The 17,540-nt window shown below is 32.2% G+C and overlaps 2 protein-coding genes and 2 non-coding genes across 4 annotated transcripts; 1 reads left to right on the top strand and 3 right to left on the bottom strand.

The window, feature by feature from the left end:
- Positions 1 to 4,230: 4,230 nt before the first annotated feature.
- On the bottom strand, positions 4,231 to 4,307 carry LOC133313139 (small nucleolar RNA R21). Its single transcript, XR_009751766.1, has one exon. It is a non-coding gene; the product is annotated as a small nucleolar RNA R21 (small nucleolar RNA).
- An 890-nt stretch (positions 4,308 to 5,197) lies between these two features.
- Positions 5,198 to 6,250, bottom strand: LOC133313098 (uncharacterized). Its single transcript, XM_061514419.1, has 3 exons — positions 5,964 to 6,250; positions 5,532 to 5,636; positions 5,198 to 5,439 (listed from the first exon to the last, which is right to left on the bottom strand). Exons 1-3 carry the CDS (start codon positions 6,006 to 6,008, stop codon positions 5,341 to 5,343), a joined length of 249 nt encoding a protein of 82 aa, XP_061370403.1. The 5' UTR covers positions 6,009 to 6,250; the 3' UTR covers positions 5,198 to 5,340.
- A 171-nt stretch (positions 6,251 to 6,421) lies between these two features.
- On the bottom strand, positions 6,422 to 6,493 carry TRNAM-CAU (transfer RNA methionine (anticodon CAU)). Its single transcript has one exon. It is a non-coding gene; the product is annotated as a tRNA-Met (tRNA).
- A 4,055-nt stretch (positions 6,494 to 10,548) lies between these two features.
- Positions 10,549 to 15,985, top strand: LOC133313094 (uncharacterized). Its single transcript, XM_061514415.1, has 7 exons — positions 10,549 to 10,965; positions 12,424 to 12,564; positions 12,643 to 13,008; positions 13,450 to 13,695; positions 14,181 to 14,273; positions 14,561 to 14,761; positions 15,418 to 15,985. The coding sequence occupies exons 1-7, from the start codon at positions 10,603 to 10,605 to the stop codon at positions 15,631 to 15,633; spliced, it is 1,626 nt and encodes a 541-aa protein (XP_061370399.1). The 5' UTR covers positions 10,549 to 10,602; the 3' UTR covers positions 15,634 to 15,985.
- The last annotated feature ends 1,555 nt before the right edge of the window (positions 15,986 to 17,540 follow it).

Here is a 17,540-nt window from a genome sequence, read left to right as displayed (position 1 = left end):
TTCCCATCTACCTCAGTTATATTTTTATTAAGCGTGTACCTAATTTTACCAATGATATATGCGTTACTGCTTTCAGCTTTTAAATGACAATAAACTCAATTAAATGATATATTGAAATATCAAATATAGCTTTTTTATTTTGGATTTTACTTTAATTTTCTGAGATATATATAGAATCATCTTACATCAATGTAAATTATACTCTTGATATTAGTTTAAGGTCCCATTTACATCCTCTTTACATATCACCCTATATTTGTTCTTTATTTTTCATATTTGTATTCTAAATTATACAAAATTCAGCGAATTCTTTTATTCTATTTAGTTCAATGAACACCTTTCTTTCACGTGAAAGTAAGAGATAAAGTTAACTTGAACAGAAATATTTTCTTCTTTCAATATATTTGTTTTAAATTCTACCCAATGCGAAGCGACGTTGAGAGAAAGTAAGTCGTTGCTTTCGTTGAAAGTGTTTAGGATGTTTGTCCTTTTCAAACTTAGCCATACAAATTTTAGATCATGTGACACGTTAAAAAGAATGTAAAACGAATATATAATTACTTAGTCACTTTACAAGTTAGGTCAGAGGAGTCTTTTTCAGTGTTATAGAGTTGCAACGATAACTTTTCCATTCTTGTGATCAAGAGTAGCATCTTAATTTGATGTGAATTAATGAAACCAAAAGCAATACAATTAGCTAGCACCAATAAAGAGGAGGATGATAAAATTTGTTGTCTTTCATTAACATTGCAACTCTTTTGTAGGCAACCTTCACCTGCCCCAAATTGTATTGAATGTTTTTCTGTACAATTATTAATAAATTTAATGGTATCTGTTAACAGTGAATGGGAAATGGGGGAACATATAACATAGTAAAACTGATAAAAAAAAAAAAAAAAATTCAGTTAGCCATCATAACATATAATATTATTAATAATTTGTTGGTAGAGGTCGTATCCATGATCGCGTGATCTCTATTCATCGAGGGAAATAGTCATTGGCTTTCCGCTGAGGTATCTTGGAATAATTTCAAAAAAAAAAAAAAAAAAAGTTAGCCATCATAACCATAATAAATCAAAACCAAGCATAAAGGAAAAATGTGTCTCCAAGGTATGCCTGACTTCATAATTTCATCCATATATGAACTTCTACGACTACTTCTGTCCTTTTACAATATTACGGCACAAATCGGAGTTCAAATATGGAACAATTGGTCACATCTGTTGCCACATATATATGTAAGACAGAAAATGATTCAGGAAGATGAAATGGAACAGCATTACTTCTGAAGAATAGCAACGCTAAGTAAATCAATAGTTATTATAAACCTTCAAGAGAAATATGTAATAATGACACAAGGAATCCAATTATAATGACACATAAAAGGGTTTCAATTTGCTGAGACTACCACACTGACACGGAATTAGATAAAATGGTTCCAATTAGCCATGTTAAAATTTCCCAACCCCTGCTTTGTCCTTTAGCCAAGGACTTGAACTTCTCTAACACTATGTCAGTGTCATTACAACATTCTGGACCTCTTCATCTTACCATTAGATATAATTCTCACTTGCATATTCTGCTGATTAAACACTAAATTATGGATTACAAAAGACTGCACTTGTTAGGATAAACAGACTTCAGTTGCAGATGTATCAGACAAGGCTATGCAGACAAAGATCTAGTGTTATAGATTGCTAAATACCTAGGTACCCGTTTGTTTGTACGTAATTTTTTTAGCTTTTTTTCTTTTTATAAGGAAAAACTTATTCATTCATATTTTACAAAAATTTATAATATAAAAAAAGTTTTTTCATAATGAATAAAAAAAGAAAAAACTATAAACTGGCTAGAGAAGCTTTTTTTAATATATAACTTTTTGGAGTTCTTATATTTAATTTTTAATTTTACCCTTAATTTAAACTTGTATTTACAAATTTTACCTTTTTATCTTAATAATTTATCCTAATAAAAAATCGTTTCATCTTTCCTTTTTAAAACCCTAAACACAATTTTACAAAAGGGTGATATTTTTCTTATGTTGCACAAGAGAAGTATTATCTCTTACACTCACATTTTTTAAATGGGTTCCTCAAAAAAAAAAAATTCTCTCACCTGCAACTTTTCTCTCTCCTATTTATTATTTGGATAGAAAATAATACTTCTCTTATACAACATAAAAAGAATATTACCCTTTATAAAATTATCAAACTGCTTTTAACTTTAATTTAAAAGTAATTTTTATCTTGAAAAAAACTCCTCTAAGTAATAAGTCCAAACCAAGAAAAACTAAGCAATGATTACAAATTGACCTAATTAAACGTTTCTAACTTTACCAGTTAAATCAACAAATAAAAGGCCAAAGATCAATAAACTTTCTAAAAGTTCGGCTCTTTATCATGTAATTCAATAGAACAGTGTGCCTAGGGACCATGAGAAAAGCCCATCCCAAAAGGATTTAGAACCACACTGATCCCTTCTGTTTATTCATCGTGGGGGGCACAATTTGCGATTTAAAAGTCTAAACAATCTGACAATATATATTAAGAATGAAAACCCAGATATTTGGTAAAACCCACGCGCCACCTTCCTGTGCTATCCCTTATGACACCCCCGCATGAGCACTGTTGGGCCTCCTCCTTTTGATTTTTGTTGGAATATTTGTAAAAATAAAGGCAGCCTCCTTTTTTCCTAAGATCTAATTCTTTGTAGCTAACTCACAAAAATAATGAACTATTGAACTTCTAGAACTGGTAAGACAATCTGAACGGTGAAAATTAATATTCTCTATCCGGATCCTCAATTCATATTCTTGGTTGTGTATCAACTTCAGAATCCGCATCTCCTCCTTCATAAATTAACCTTGAGGCTTGAAAGTAGAGAACATGGCAAAAGCTTGCTTTAATATGGGCATACGATTAATCGATTATTATGCGTAAGCTAATTATTTTTATACTGATTTTTCCTCTTAATTTTAAGTAGTTGTTTCCTTTTTATGACTTCGAGAAGATCAGCTCAGTTTCAAACAAAATCATCCTTTTTATGTTTTTGGAGATTTCTTACCCCTTTTTTTTTTTGTTGAACTGGGGAAGGCAGAACAAAACCCAACACATAAAAACCAAGCTTACTTTCTCTTTTTGCCCCCCTTTCTTGGTCTTAGTATGTGCGTGTATATGATGCTAATATATATCTAACTAGCTAATACTATTCAAATCCACTAAGTACAAGATATGGCTAATTAATACTAACAGTGAACAAAAACTTAGCATAAGCCACAAACATGAGCCCTCTGGGTCAAATGAGGCAGCAGCAAGTCAGATATATTAATTAATATGCCTCAAAAGTTGAGTTCAGAAAGGATTCCTCCTTTCACACTAAAATGGTATGAAAAATAAGATTTGATGGAAGTGCCTCCCACCTACTCTTGAGACATTGATAGAAACCAAAGGAGCAGAACTCCCCTTTGTTGAATCTATAAAGGGCAAATTGGCAAGAAGCCGTTTATCATCCAGACAACAAATGGGATGCAAGTTACAAGCCCAAATGCCTCATTCAAATCAGGTGGGAGAAAGGAGTAACCAGAAATGTTTGATAAATGAGAAATTTTTTTTTATCCAGGAATCTCAATTTTTAAAAATATGATTTTTACATTTAGTTTACGATAATATCTTAAAATTAAAAATTTAAAAAAATTCAGTTTCCCAAGAATCTCCAAAAATCCCACGTACCAAACGGGCATATTCTTCGCCAATTTGAGTTTTGCTCACATCTCGAATGAATTCAAGGACATATTCAAAGAAATTCTTACCGAAAGTGGAAATTGTTTGTGGATTTCGAACAACTAGAATGGCTGAAACTAATAAGATAGCAATTACAAAACATAGACAATTATCAATGTATCATGTATTACAGAGATTGATGAATCACGGTAAGAAACCCACTATGAAAAGAAACATCTTACACGAATTGACAATGGAGACCACAGAAAAATAGTAAGTGTTGATTTTGTAGGGAAATTTATTCGCTGGTCCTTTTTTTCTTTTTTCTTCTCCCTCTCTCTAGCTTTTTCTCTCATGGGCTCACGAGGGCCGAGAGCTCTAAATTTTCTCTCATTTTGTAGATACGATGCTCTAATAAAGTACAGAACAACAACGACGTCACAACTCACAACAATAAGAGAACCCCGGATGTTAAACATGAACAATGATTGTAAAATACACGACAATGGAACATCCCTCAGATTTCATGTCTCCTCAAAAAAATTCAGTCCACTACTTTTAGTATCTACCCAATTCATCACAGGGATGCAACAACAAAAAAGCCATTCAGAAAAAAGAAGGTGCAATTGTGGATCAGCAAGTCACCCCATGACAAAATTATTCAAAACAAATCACCCCTTTCCATTCCTACCATTTAATATGACAACTATGCAAAGAAAATATTAGAAATGCATAAAAGCATCCATTTGTAACATTATGTTCAGAAATCAGGCTATTACTTATCTCAGTAGATTAAAATAATAATAATAATAATAGCAATCTTTTCACGGCAAAAAGGAGAAGAAATCATAAAAATTTAATAAAGAGATTAATCAGACCACAACATGGGTTATGAACACCGGAAAAAAATAAAAATAAAAAAACAGATTTAAAAAAAAAATAGAAAAAGAAGTTAAACTGAGCTTGATGATGTGGTTCTATACTGGAAAATAACTAAAGCAAATTGATCTCTGTGAGAAGTAAGAACAACTAATTACCCATAACTAAATTATTTTTTTTCACCTTTCGGAAACATAGTAAAAATACCCAATCGAAGAAAGAAGAGAGGAATTTGAATAGGGGTTTAAATTATTGGATAACTGTATCTTCTTTCGCTCTCTTTGTCCCCTCACGAAGACTTGGTGTTGAGTAGTCTTCACTAAATAGAGGGAAGTATATATATACACTAAAAGTAACAGTAAATAGTTGCAGTCATCATGATTCCTAAACTAATTTCTGTCTTTCTGATAAGATATTCTCTCAAGGAAACTATGTCAAGTCCAACTGTCATCAATAACATACATATCATGCAGAAATAGACACTAAAACATGTTAATTTGTTATCTGGTGTGGAATCCAAACAAGCAATATTATGCTCATGGTAGAGGTTAGAGCAAAAAGGTGGATGCTTAGAAACTATTTATTTGTTATAAGTGGGTATTCATCCTTGCTTGATTCGAGTTTAAATCCCAATTACACCAAATATATATATATATATATATATATATATATATATATATATACGCTCTCATTATCTACGAAGTAACATGTATCTTGTTTTTCAACATTGCATAAAATTCTTCTATTGACCACTGCTTGCGGAATTTTCTTTCCTGAAAACTCGCAACTGTTCCCTAAACTTTTTGCTCTCTTCAAAGTTGGCCTTTCGCTTCAAAGCTTTCTGTTGGAACACATGTATGATTATTACAAACCACAGCAAAACAATGAGACACAGAAAACAGATGACAACAAATGAAAAATCGAAAAGCTCACTTCTTGTCTGAAACAGCGATCCAATTTTATTTTCAAATCTGTACATTCACCAAAGAATTTTCCAATAGGATGTTCTATATGACACTTTTGGAACTGTTCAATAATCTGCATAAAAGCACAGTCTGCAATTAAAAAGTTAAGCTATAATATATGAAGGTTCAAACCGCCAATAATATGGTTTTTAGCAATTGTAAGTTATCATCATTGTTTGCAAGACCAAAAGCACCGGAGGAAAAGAACAATGATCTAACAAAGGAACGGAAGGGCAATTGAACACTGGCTTGTCGCATTGGGACACAGGAATGTAAATATATCAAATTAATCATAAGAAACAAGCACACTAATAATACAACACAATATCCAAACTAATAATAATCGTAAATAATTACAAAAATTAAAAAAAAAAAAAAAAGGATGATCAAATAAACTCACTTCGGCGCACATAGGGTGTTTGTGTAATGTTAAAGGAGGGTGCATCTTCCCACAACCAAATCAAAACTTGTCCTCCAATGCAACCACCGCCCTATTATGTTCCGTTCATGGTACCAAAACGACTGCAATCGAAGAAAGAAGAGAGAAATTGTTTGGATCGAAGACCAACGAAGATTTTTTAATACCTCCGTTTCTATTCCACGGCGCAGAGTTAAATGCTCATTAATGACATTTTTCTAGGAAATGGGAAAAAAATCTTTCTCGGAAACCAACACAAACAGTGAGAAACGACGCAAGGCAGAGTAAAAGAGAGAATAGGTTTCGCTGCTGAGATTTATAAGAAAGAGAGTGAGGATCATTTTCCGAAATCATCCCTAAACATTTTATTGAATTACAATTAAGTCCTCGACTCCCTAAAATGTGTTGAGGAAAAAAAAATTGGGAAGCCTTCTCTTTTATATCAGAGCCTGGTTTCGATCCAGGGACCTGTGGGTTATGGGCCCACCACGCTTCCGCTGCGCCACTCTGATTGTTGAGAAGTTACTTCATAAAATAATATTTATTATATAATTATTATATCGCATTTCGTACTAATGAAGTTTCACTAAAACGTAGAATTTTGAAGATACTTGATACTGAGATAAATCCCTGTCTCCCTGATGCGCAAAGGAGGCTTCTCGAATAAACATCGAGAGTTGGGGATTAACCGTTGCAATCGAAGAGGAGGAAAATTAGATAAAGAAAAGAAAGAGTTGTGGTTTGCGTATCTTTTATGCTTTTTGTTTTGGGTTATGTTTATCTCATTTTACATGAGATAAACATCTCTCCTACACACACAAAAAAGGTTGGGTCCCACCATTTTTTTTTTCTCTCTCCTCTTACATGTGGGTCCCACTTATACTTTTATTTCTACAACATGAGGTAATTCTTTTCCTACAACATAAGAAAAATATATCCCTTTTGTTTTTTCCGTCACATCCGAAACTTTTCATCACTATATGCTCTACCCAAAAATGTACATAGTAAAAGGTTCCTTCCACGAATAACCAATTGAGGTAGCTGTATTCAGCCAATCATCAAGTTGTATAAGAAAAAAATAATAATATAATCCTCTAATAAATCCTTAATATTCAATTAACCGATACACTACCTTCAGAAAAGTAAAAAGAAAAAAACAGTTCACCAAGTACTGGTGCTGAACATGATTTGTAATTTATCAAAGTTCAATTGAAAAAAATAAAATATAGTTGTACTTTGTATATCATTTGCACACTAATGAAAATTAACGTTTGTTGTTTATGAATTTATCGAGGTTGACCTACTATTTTATCTCACAAACTTTTTAGTTTTAGTATGAATGATTAACTTTAACATTTAATTTATTCGGAGAGATGAATTAATCAAAATAAATTTAAACTAATCCAAAAAATATCAAACCTTTATTAAAAAAAAGGAAAACGTAAATAAAACCTTACACAAATTAAGGGGAAAAGGAAGTTTTATTTCGTACCATGTGCCTATGATCCTTTGAAGTGGCGGAGTCACACCAAAATTTTAGGTGGTGCCAAATTTTTTTGACATATTAAATTATTAAAATATTTATTATAATTACACAAATTAATCAGGAAAAAAATTTACTATAAATTCTAACATAGTTATCTAAATTATGTATTAAATAATATCACGTAACATTGAAAATTCAAATGAACAATTATCAATGATTATATATCAAAGAAAACATATAAAAATGCACTAACCTTTTCGATAAATATTTCAAACATAAGAATTTCACTTTCCTCTCACAGCATAATAAGTAGGGGATAGGTTATTTTATCTACCATTTTTTTCGTCTACCTTTGCCTATCACTCTCCAACATCGTTAGATCATAATCTTAATAAGAGAAAAAAATAATAAATGTAATTGAGATTCTGATCCAATGGTATTAAAGAGTGGTAAGCAAAGGTAGACAAAAAAAAATAGTAGGTAGAATAATATATCCCAATAAGTAATGGACCAAGTATTGTCCTAAGGATATGAAAACACACAAATATAATAAATACATGCTTAATAACATTTAATAAATAATTTAAAATATAATAGAAAAATGCATACATAAAATTGTAAATGACGCTCTTTTAAACTGACAAAATCATCAAGGATAGAATCTCGTAATTCTTGAATAAGTTACTTTGTACTTGAAAATAATTGTATATCATTCAAAATATCTTGAGATTTTTGTTGTAATGCTTGAAAAAGAATCTCGGTGATGCTCATTATCTCTTTCATCAAAAATAAATTAAAGATAAATTTAAAGGAAGTGATCATCTTATAAGCTGTAGTAGCATCTCCTCTTTGAGAGTAATTTGAGCCTTCACTACGAATTATTTTAAGTAAGTAGCATCTCTTCTTTGAGAATAATTTGAGCCTTTATTATGATTGCAATTGTAAGTCATAAATTAAGGCTTTAAAAGTAATTTTAAGTGATGGATTAGGTAAAAGGGTTTGGGTATTGAGTTTTATTTTTCTAATTAAAAAACATAAATATAATTATATTTATTCAGGTGGTGCCAAATTACAAATTTAATCTTAATTAATTATAATTAATTATATATTTATATATAACAAGTAAATTTTTTTAAAACCAAACAGGTGCTGAGACATCCGCTGACATAGGAGTGGCTACGCCACTGATTATCCTTTGATATTAACGAGATTGTTCATATCGTTACATCGTCAATTTGATCGAACAACATTTAAAACTATTACAATTATTTTCAAATTTTCATTTAATAATTGAGATTTTAAGGATTATTAATTTTAAACAGGTTATTAGGGTCTCTATCAGGAGTTTAATCCTTATACTGTTCTAATTCAATTAATATTATACGAGAAAATTTGGTGGATGAATACCACGAAAAATCTCCCCATGAACTCACCCTTTCAATTTATCAGAAATTCAAATGTAATGAATGAGTAATTAAATCTCATACCAATTAAAAATTAACTGAGAATTATGTAAATAAATAAAAACTCATAGATATAAGATTTTAAGATTTTAACTTGTTAAAATTTAACTAGGGTGATTTTCAATATGTGGGCTCCCGAAATATTATTTTTTTCCTAAAATAAACTGAGTGCAAATTTTACATGAACACTTTAAATATTTTTTTTCTGAAAAAAACCCTAAATACAAATTTTTCCTAGACACTTTAAGAATTTTAACACTATTAATAAGAAAGAGAAATATCATAATTTTGGCCTGCTTTTCCTTTTACGAATTAAACATCGTTAACTAATTGTTTTTAAAACATATTTATTTAATTAGGATAAAATAATTTTGTCTAACAAAAAGAATACTAACCGATGCATGCGGCAATATTTTATACTGATTGGAACACATTTATCTACTCCCTTATTAAAAAGGAGAAAAAAAATATAATATGAATGAAAATAATTATAATAATAGAGATAGTATGAATATATTTCTTTTTAGCATGTAGCACTGTAAATATTAACGATTGCAACATCTAACAATTAATTGATTATGACAGGCTTTGATTATATCGAGCTAATTAGATGATCACCTCTCCCAAAAAAAATCTCCTTCCCTGAATAGGACTGAAGCACGTGGTATATAATAAAATGACGTTAACTATAAAAGAAAAACAAAGGAAATGGATAGTCTCATTCTCATATTTATTTAATATGATATGTAATGTGAAAGAATTTTACTTATATAAAAATAAATTAATGATGATAATTTTATAGTTATCTATCTCTATATTTTTCTCTTTTTTTCCTTATTAATATTCATCTATTTTGCTTGGTTATAATTTATTCACATAATAATTATCTATCTTTATATTTTTCTCTCTTTTTTCTTATTAATATTTATCCATTTTGTATAGTTATAATTTATTCACGTAAGAGAATTTATTTTAAAAATTAAATAAATAAATAAATAAATAAAATAACATTTTTTTTGAGTTAGTTTTTTCAATACTTTTTAAGACACGGGACTTTTTTACAGTTATTTAGTATGTTTTTTTATTTTTCAAAAAATTGTTATTTTTTAATAGTTTTAATTAGATTTCGATTGTTTATATTTTCAAAATTATTTTTTTAATTTTTTATTTACAAAAAATATATTTTTCATGTCATATGAGACAAATTATTTTTTATAACACATAAAAAAATTAAGTAAAATCTACTTAAAAAAAAGTAAATTTTATTTATTTTTTTATGTGTTAAATAAGTTAAATTATCTTATATACCATGACAAACATATTTCTCAGTACTCATATGGTAGATTTTTGTCTTTAAATATCAGCCCTGCATTCTTGGGGAGGGGGCTGAACCTTTAGCCACTGACCCTCCCGCACTCCTCCGGATTAGTTCCATAGCCGGCTCAAAGAGTCGAAGCTTCTGAGGATACCGGAGAGAATCAACTCGCCTCAAAGAGATAATTAAGGTGGGTAACTCAATATTTGTTTTTAAAATTTTTCTTTTTTAATATTAACATTTGCTTATCAATGTATCAAGAAGGTGTGAGCAAATTATAGATCGTTGACTCTTTTTATCCAAACATTGGAAAGAGTTTCACACTTTCACTTCATCTTGTTCTTGTTCTGTTGTTCAATGTTCGGCTTCCATCGTGCTATGGCTTCTTCTTCATCATCATCATCATCATCACCATCTTTGTTTTTCAAGGTAGCGTGGCTCATCACCCTCCTCGTGTCTCACATGGGTCTCCATGTTTTGGGGTTGAAATCGCCATTTCACCCGCGAGACGTGCTTCCTCTGCTGCCGAAGCAGGTGTCTTGGCCCATCCTCAATTCTCTGCATAGCGCGGTGGATATCCTACCTGTGTTCGTGGGTGCTGCTTCCTCTTCAGATGATTCCCTCGAGTGGAAAGGTGCCTGCTTCTACAAGAACAAAGCTTGGATGGTCTTTCACAACAAAAGCCAATCTCAATTTGGTGGTGGAACCCTTCACTTAAAGGTTACCCTTTTTTTTTCTACTTAATTTTTGTTCCTCTGTATGAATTTTCAAGTTTGGAAATCTGGGTTACTTTTTTTTTTAATATTCAGGTTTTATGATTAGTCTTGTTGTAATGAACTTTCCTTTACTAGTTAAACTAATCAATGAAGTATTAATATACTTCGTTTGCTGAAGTTATGGGTCTCAAAGATAGTTTAGTCTTCAAAATTCCTCATACTGAATGGCAAAGCATAAACAGAATTTGGTCATATTCAGCAGATAATTTAAAAAAAAAAATAAAAAAATTCCTTTTTAGAGTAGATGTGTTTTAAAGTATTTTCTTAATATCAGGATGCTTAAATGATCAGAGCGTACTATACCTTATTTCTATATTATAGAATTTTCCTTGAGGTCTAGATTATATTGTGTGTTTGAGTAGTAGTTTGGTGGATTTTGATTGGAAGCATTGACGTTTGAAAGGATCAGAAAAATCTGCCTTGGGTGGTCGCCTAGATGATATGACATTAGAGGAATCAAGTTCACTAGATTTAATGCCCCTCAGTATCCTGTAGAAGTCATTATTAGTCTATGAACTATGAAGTTCCTCATACTGAATGGCAAAGCATAAACAGAATTTGGTCATATTCAGCAGATAATTTAAAAAAAAATAAAAAAATTCCTTTTTAGAGTAGATGTGTTTTAAAGTATTTTCTTAATATCAGGATGCTTAAATGATCAGAGCGTACTATACCTTATTTCTATATTATAGAATTTTCCTTGAGGTCTAGATTATATTGTGTGTTTGAGTAGTAGTTTGGTGGATTTTGATTGGAAGCATTGACGTTTGAAAGGATCAGAAAAATCTGCCTTGGGTGGTCGCCTAGATGATATGACATTAGAGGAATCAAGTTCACTAGATTTAATGCCCCTCAGTATCCTGTAGAAGTCATTATTAGTCTATGAACTATGAAGTTCCTCATACTGAATGGCAAAGCATAAACAGAATTTGGTCATATTCAGCAGATAATTTAAAAAAAAAATAAAAAAATTCCTTTTTAGAGTAGATGTGTTTTAAAGTATTTTCTTAATATCAGGATGCTTAAATGATCAGAGCGTACTATACCTTATTTCTATATTATAGAATTTTCCTTGAGGTCTAGATTATATTGTGTGTTTGAGTAGTAGTTTGGTGGATTTTGATTGGAAGCATTGACGTTTGAAAGGATCAGAAAAATCTGCCTTGGGTGGTCGCCTAGATGATATGACATTAGAGGAATCAAGTTCACTAGATTTAATGCCCCTCAGTATCCTGTACAAGTCATTATTAGTCTATGAACTATGAAGTTCTATAATTGTATTTCTCTCTCTCTCTCTCTCTCTCTCTCTATATATATATATATATATATATGTATATATATATATGGGATTCAAAAATCTATGCAGTTTTAGTGATTGATTAATATCTATGTGCTGGTCTAGGTTAGCAATGCTCATAGTTGGACGTGCATGGATCTTTATATTTTTGCTACCCCATATCGTGTAACATGGGATTATTATTTCCTTGCCCGGGAGCATACACTTGAGTTCAAAGAGTGGGAAGGGAGAGCTGAGTATGAATATGTAAGTGGCCATCTTTCTTGTCTACAGTGTTGAAACATGCTTTTTGGTTTTAGAAATCCTTACCCTCTTTGCAACCAGGTAAAAAATCACGGGTTATCAATTTTCCTCATGAAAGCTGGGATGTTGGGGACCCTTCAAGCTCTTTGGGAGGTCTTCCCTTTATTTACAAATACTGGATGGGGAGAGAAATCCAATATTGGATTTTTGGAGAAACATATGGGAGCTACTTTTGTGGAACGCCCTCAGCCTTGGGTTACAAATGTCAGTGTTGATGACATTCATTCCGGAGATTTCCTTGCTGTTTCAAAAATTCGAGGTCGCTGGGGTGCTTTTGAGACTCTAGAGAAGTGGGTTAGTGGAGCTTATGCTGGTCATACTGCTGTTTGCTTAAGGGATTCAGATGGAAAGCTCTGGGTTGGGGAGTCAGGACATGAAGATGAAAAGGTAAAATGTTTATTTTTCGTTGTATCTATTGGTTAACACCTTCACGGTGTGATATATTATATTTCATAGTTATTTCTTGATAACTTCATAATATTATAATTTTCTTCATCCTCCAAAAAATAGAAAATTTCTTGAATCCTATGCGATTTTAAGGTTTTTATATATTTTATAAAGATTTTTTGTAAGCTTTCCATAATCATGTCGTCATCAGGGTAGCTAAGCCTATATTCTCAGTTTCACTCAGATAGAAATTGTGATCGAAAATTAGAGCATCATATTTATCATGTTAACATATATAGATTTTCTTTTGTTACAAATGATTCGTCTTGGTAGAATGACTGTTTGAGAAATTGAAGGTACCATAGTGGTTCGTCAAATCTGCAGCCTCATTTGGAGTAAAGTTGCAAGTGTTTTATTTCCTTCCTCTCTTTTTGTTTGCAGGGGGAAGATATAATTGCCTTGGTACCATGGGATGAGTGGTGGGACTTTGAAGTGAATAAAGATGATTCCAATCCCCATATTGCACTGCTTCCTTTGCACCCTGACATGCGTGCTAGGTTTAATGAAACTGCTGCATGGGAGTATGCGCTGAGCATGGCAGGAAAACCATATGGTTACCATAACATGATCTTCAGTTGGATAGACACTTTAAATGGGAACTATCCACCCCCCTTGGATGCTAATGTGGTATTAATTTAAAAAATGTTCTGCCTAAATTTATCATTTCATCTGTTAACACATTGGATGCCACAGTCTTGAGTTTTTCACTCTAACTTCTAATCTTGAGTTTTCTAACAATCATATGAATTTTTTCAAACAGAGAATCAAATAAACTATTGTCTTTGTCTTGTAGAAATTCAACATGACCTTCTATGCAAGTTGTTTGAATAGTATCAAATTTTGTTTGAAATACAGTATCATCAACTCATGTAGTTTTACTTATAATTGCTTGTCTTCTGCCCAAGAAGACCATTGCTATTGAACAAAAAGTTCATTCACTTATTTTTGAAAAAAAGAAGTGATGAATAAGTTTGCAAAATGTGGTATAATCTATTGTCTATATGCTGTCTCTGTCTTCACCTCTTTCTCTCTTTTGTATGTTCTAGCCCATGCTACATAGCTTAGTGTTTTTATGAATGAATCTTTTGAGCACTTACTTTGTTGCTCTGCAGGTTGCTTGTGTTATGACAATTTGGAGTCAACTCCAACCTGAATATGCTGCAAACATGTGGAATGAGGCCTTGAACAAACGACTTGGAACTAAAGTATGCTGCAATTTAATTGTGTCATTATGGTTTAGCTTATGACAGTAAATTGAATCCATGTCTTCAGTTGTCTAGCATAAGTCACGATATGCTTGTGATGTGATCTATTAAATACATTAGTAAGCAATTATCAATTGGAATTATTTTTTATATATATTCAAGGTATTTTGGGGCCTGTAAAACATACTAGGCATCTCTATCTCTTATAACTGCTTTGTGATAATCTGGAATTTCACCATCAGCTGAAAATAAGTGAACCATACACAGACATTTTTGTGTTTCTACAGGGACTTGACCTTTCAGAAGTTTTAGTAGAAGTTGAAAAGCGTGGATCATCTTTTGATGAACTGCTAGCAATTCCAGAACAGGATGACTGGGTCTACAGTGATGGGAAGTCAACTTCTTGCATTGCTTTTATACTTGAGATGTACAAGGAGGCAGGATTGTTTGATCCAATTGCTAGTTCTGTTCAAGTGACAGAGTTTACGGTGAGTTTGTCTGGAAAGTTTGATTTCTGTCTTTTGGATTGCAATATAATAGTAATTTTTGAATTTTAGCCTGCACAAAATTCATGGGAATGATTGAGTAGTATATAGAATCTGTTATCTTGGCCGTTCAGAATTTTTGTGTGCCCTTACAACTATTTTTAACTGAACCTTATTTCAAAATGGTTTATCAAATTTCCAAAAGTTTCATTATTATGTTGCTTGAGCTGTGGAGCGCTTTAGCTAAAGGATTGAAGGATGACTGTATGATATGTCTAATATAGATGAGATCAAACGAATGTCTGCAGAGACTTGTTCATGAAATGTGTTGCACACTTTATAGTGTTCTGACTCTTGATGCTGTCCACTGTGCAAAGAGTCAAAGTCACTTGGGTGTTTCAGAGACAGTAGTGTCCATGCCATCTTCATTCAGTGAAATCACCCAATAGTTTTTTTGCCGTCTTTATAAAGCAGGAAATATGACTAAAGAATTAACTAGTGACTATCTCATCCTTAAACAAATTTACTAAGTAAGATCAGGTCGTTGAGCAGGGCTGATATAATGTATATTTTTTTAACGACTTTAGAAAATAAAGAACTTTTTTGTAGTAGTTTCTTGACTAGGCGCTTATGGGCTTATTTTTGTGCAATAAATGCAGATAAAAGATGCTTACATTCTCAATTTTTTTGAGAACAATTCTAGTCGCTTGCCAAAATGGTGCAATGATGGAGACACGGTGAAGCTTCCTTATTGTCAGATTAAAGGCAAGTATCGAATGGAGTTACCTGGATACAACACCATGCAACCATATCCTCATATGAATGAAAGGTGCCCATCTCTTCCCCCAAAGTACTCAAGAGCCAGGAATTGCTAGCAGTCTTCAATTTTTTAATCGATCCTACGGCTGATAGCTTCACCAGAATTTTTCGTCCTCTTGATTTTTGAATTGTTTAGGAGATGCCAAATGAATGATTGATGTTGTTTATATCTATTTGATTTTTTAGAAGAAGTTCATGTAATTTGTATTATCTTTGTAGCTAGATTGAACGTAATGTAAATATATGGGACTTGAATATCTGTATATGATACATAATTAATTTGAATATCTGTATCATATGAAACATCTATTCCAAGTCTTGCATCTCCAATTTTGTCTTCAATGAGTCTGGCAACATTGAATTCAAAACTTGAAAAATTTTGTACTATAAAACCACTCCCGTAACGAGGGCATGAGTGAGGGTAATCTTTATATATTGTTTTATCCTTACATATATTTGTTCCAATCCACCCCCTTGTTCTATGAGTTGTGAAAACAGCACTTTTGTAGTTTACTCAAATCTGCACAGTAACCTCAGTTTTGTTAGAGTATTACTGGCTTACCATTTACAGAACTTAGACATTGGCAGATAGATTAATTTGCAGAACAACATAACAGTTTTAAGATCTGGTATAATCGTATAGCTAGGAACTTGAAACACATGTAATTTTTCTATTTTTCTCTATTTCTTGCATCTCTTGTTCTTTTTGTTGGCGGTGCAAGAGGATTCATATTTATTAGCAGTTCAATTTTAGTATAAGTATGGTATCAAACTTTCATAGATTTCTCGAGCTTCTACAATCATGTCACAGCTAAGTGTGTGCATACTTATCTATCGCCCTTAAAAATTTACAGTAAACTTTCCTACTGTGTCACTGATGCATCTGGATAAAATGTTTTTTTTTTCCTTTTATATTTTACATAAATGTAGTTTTTACTATTAAAGAAGAGGTATTTACAAAATATCATACATATATATAGATTCATTTTAAAAGACAATTAATCGCTCAAATGGTTAATCAAGTTAATAATTGGTTTGCTTATTAATCACTTTTTGAAAATTATTAATTGTTGAGTGATTAATTATTTTTAAATTTTAAGATCATTTTTTCCAAAATTCTTTTTATATAGGTCTCTCCCCTTTTTTTAAAAAATGCATTGCAATTTTTTTTTTTTGATATAACCTGAAGATAGTCTCATTCAACTTTTTTCGGTCAACTTTTTCTCAGAACGGCCCGAAGGTTACACCATCATTGACACAGCGGATGTATTAAGTTTTGCCATCGAAAAAAAATGAAACTAATTCCACATTCAGGGAGAGAGACACATTCTCTAGCCCTCAAAGATTTTCCAAGAATTTGTTTCAAGCAAACTCTTGCAAGCTCGGAAGTGCGCGTTAGCGCACCAGCTGAAAAAGCCCTTTCCCCTGACTCTAACAAGTAAGCAAGCTTCACCCCTCTCCTTCTTTCTTGGGATAGGGGGAAGGTGGCCGGGCCTATCATCCCAACCAGGGGTATGCTGGGATTCGCGAAGAGCAGCACCTTACGATGTTCATGACCAATCGGATCCTGACGTACCAGTAGGTACCAGAGGAGATCGCTATGATCGTTACTGTATCCGTATTGAAGAGATGCGACAAAGTCTGCGGATCATTTTGCAATGTCCTAAGAAAATCCCTAGTGGCATGATCAAAGCCGATGATCGTAAGTTATGTCCTCCATCACGATGTCGAATGAAACTATCCATGGAATCGTGCGCCGTGTGAAACGTAGATCATCGCCGTTCTTAACCGAGACTCAGGTTAAGCTCTGTCTCGGAACCTTGTGGGGTTAGGAGTAAAGCATCCCGAGGTTGGCGCATCTCGTTGGGCGTGGAGAAGCATTGGGAACCTCCATTTCTTTCTTCGGAGCCGTTTGCTAGGGGTTAAATGCATTGCATTTTTTTATTTTTTTGGGTACATAAAT

Source organism: Gastrolobium bilobum, unplaced genomic scaffold, assembly GCF_033153095.1.
Source record: "Gastrolobium bilobum isolate Gb01-03AN ecotype WA unplaced genomic scaffold, APGP_CSIRO_Gbil_v1 utg4070, whole genome shotgun sequence".
NCBI lineage: Eukaryota > Viridiplantae > Streptophyta > Magnoliopsida > Fabales > Fabaceae > Gastrolobium > Gastrolobium bilobum.
The sequence above is the reverse complement of the archived record's forward strand: the minus strand, read 5'-3'. Positions and strand labels throughout refer to the sequence as shown.

Coding starts and splice junctions, on each gene's coding strand:
- LOC133313098 (XM_061514419.1), bottom strand. CDS start 6,008: ATGCACCCTCCTTTAACATTACACAAACACCCTATGTGCGCCGAA. Junction 5,637..5,963: donor AACACCCTATGTGCGCCGAA/GTGAGTTTATTT, acceptor GCTTTTATGCAG/ATTATTGAACAGTTCCAAAA. Junction 5,440..5,531: donor ATCGCTGTTTCAGACAAGAA/GTGAGCTTTTCG, acceptor GTGTTCCAACAG/AAAGCTTTGAAGCGAAAGGC.
- LOC133313094 (XM_061514415.1), top strand. CDS start 10,603: ATGTTCGGCTTCCATCGTGCTATGGCTTCTTCTTCATCATCATCATCA. Junction 13,009..13,449: donor CAGGACATGAAGATGAAAAG/GTAAAATGTTTA, acceptor TTTTGTTTGCAG/GGGGAAGATATAATTGCCTT. Junction 13,696..14,180: donor CCCCCTTGGATGCTAATGTG/GTATTAATTTAA, acceptor GTTGCTCTGCAG/GTTGCTTGTGTTATGACAAT.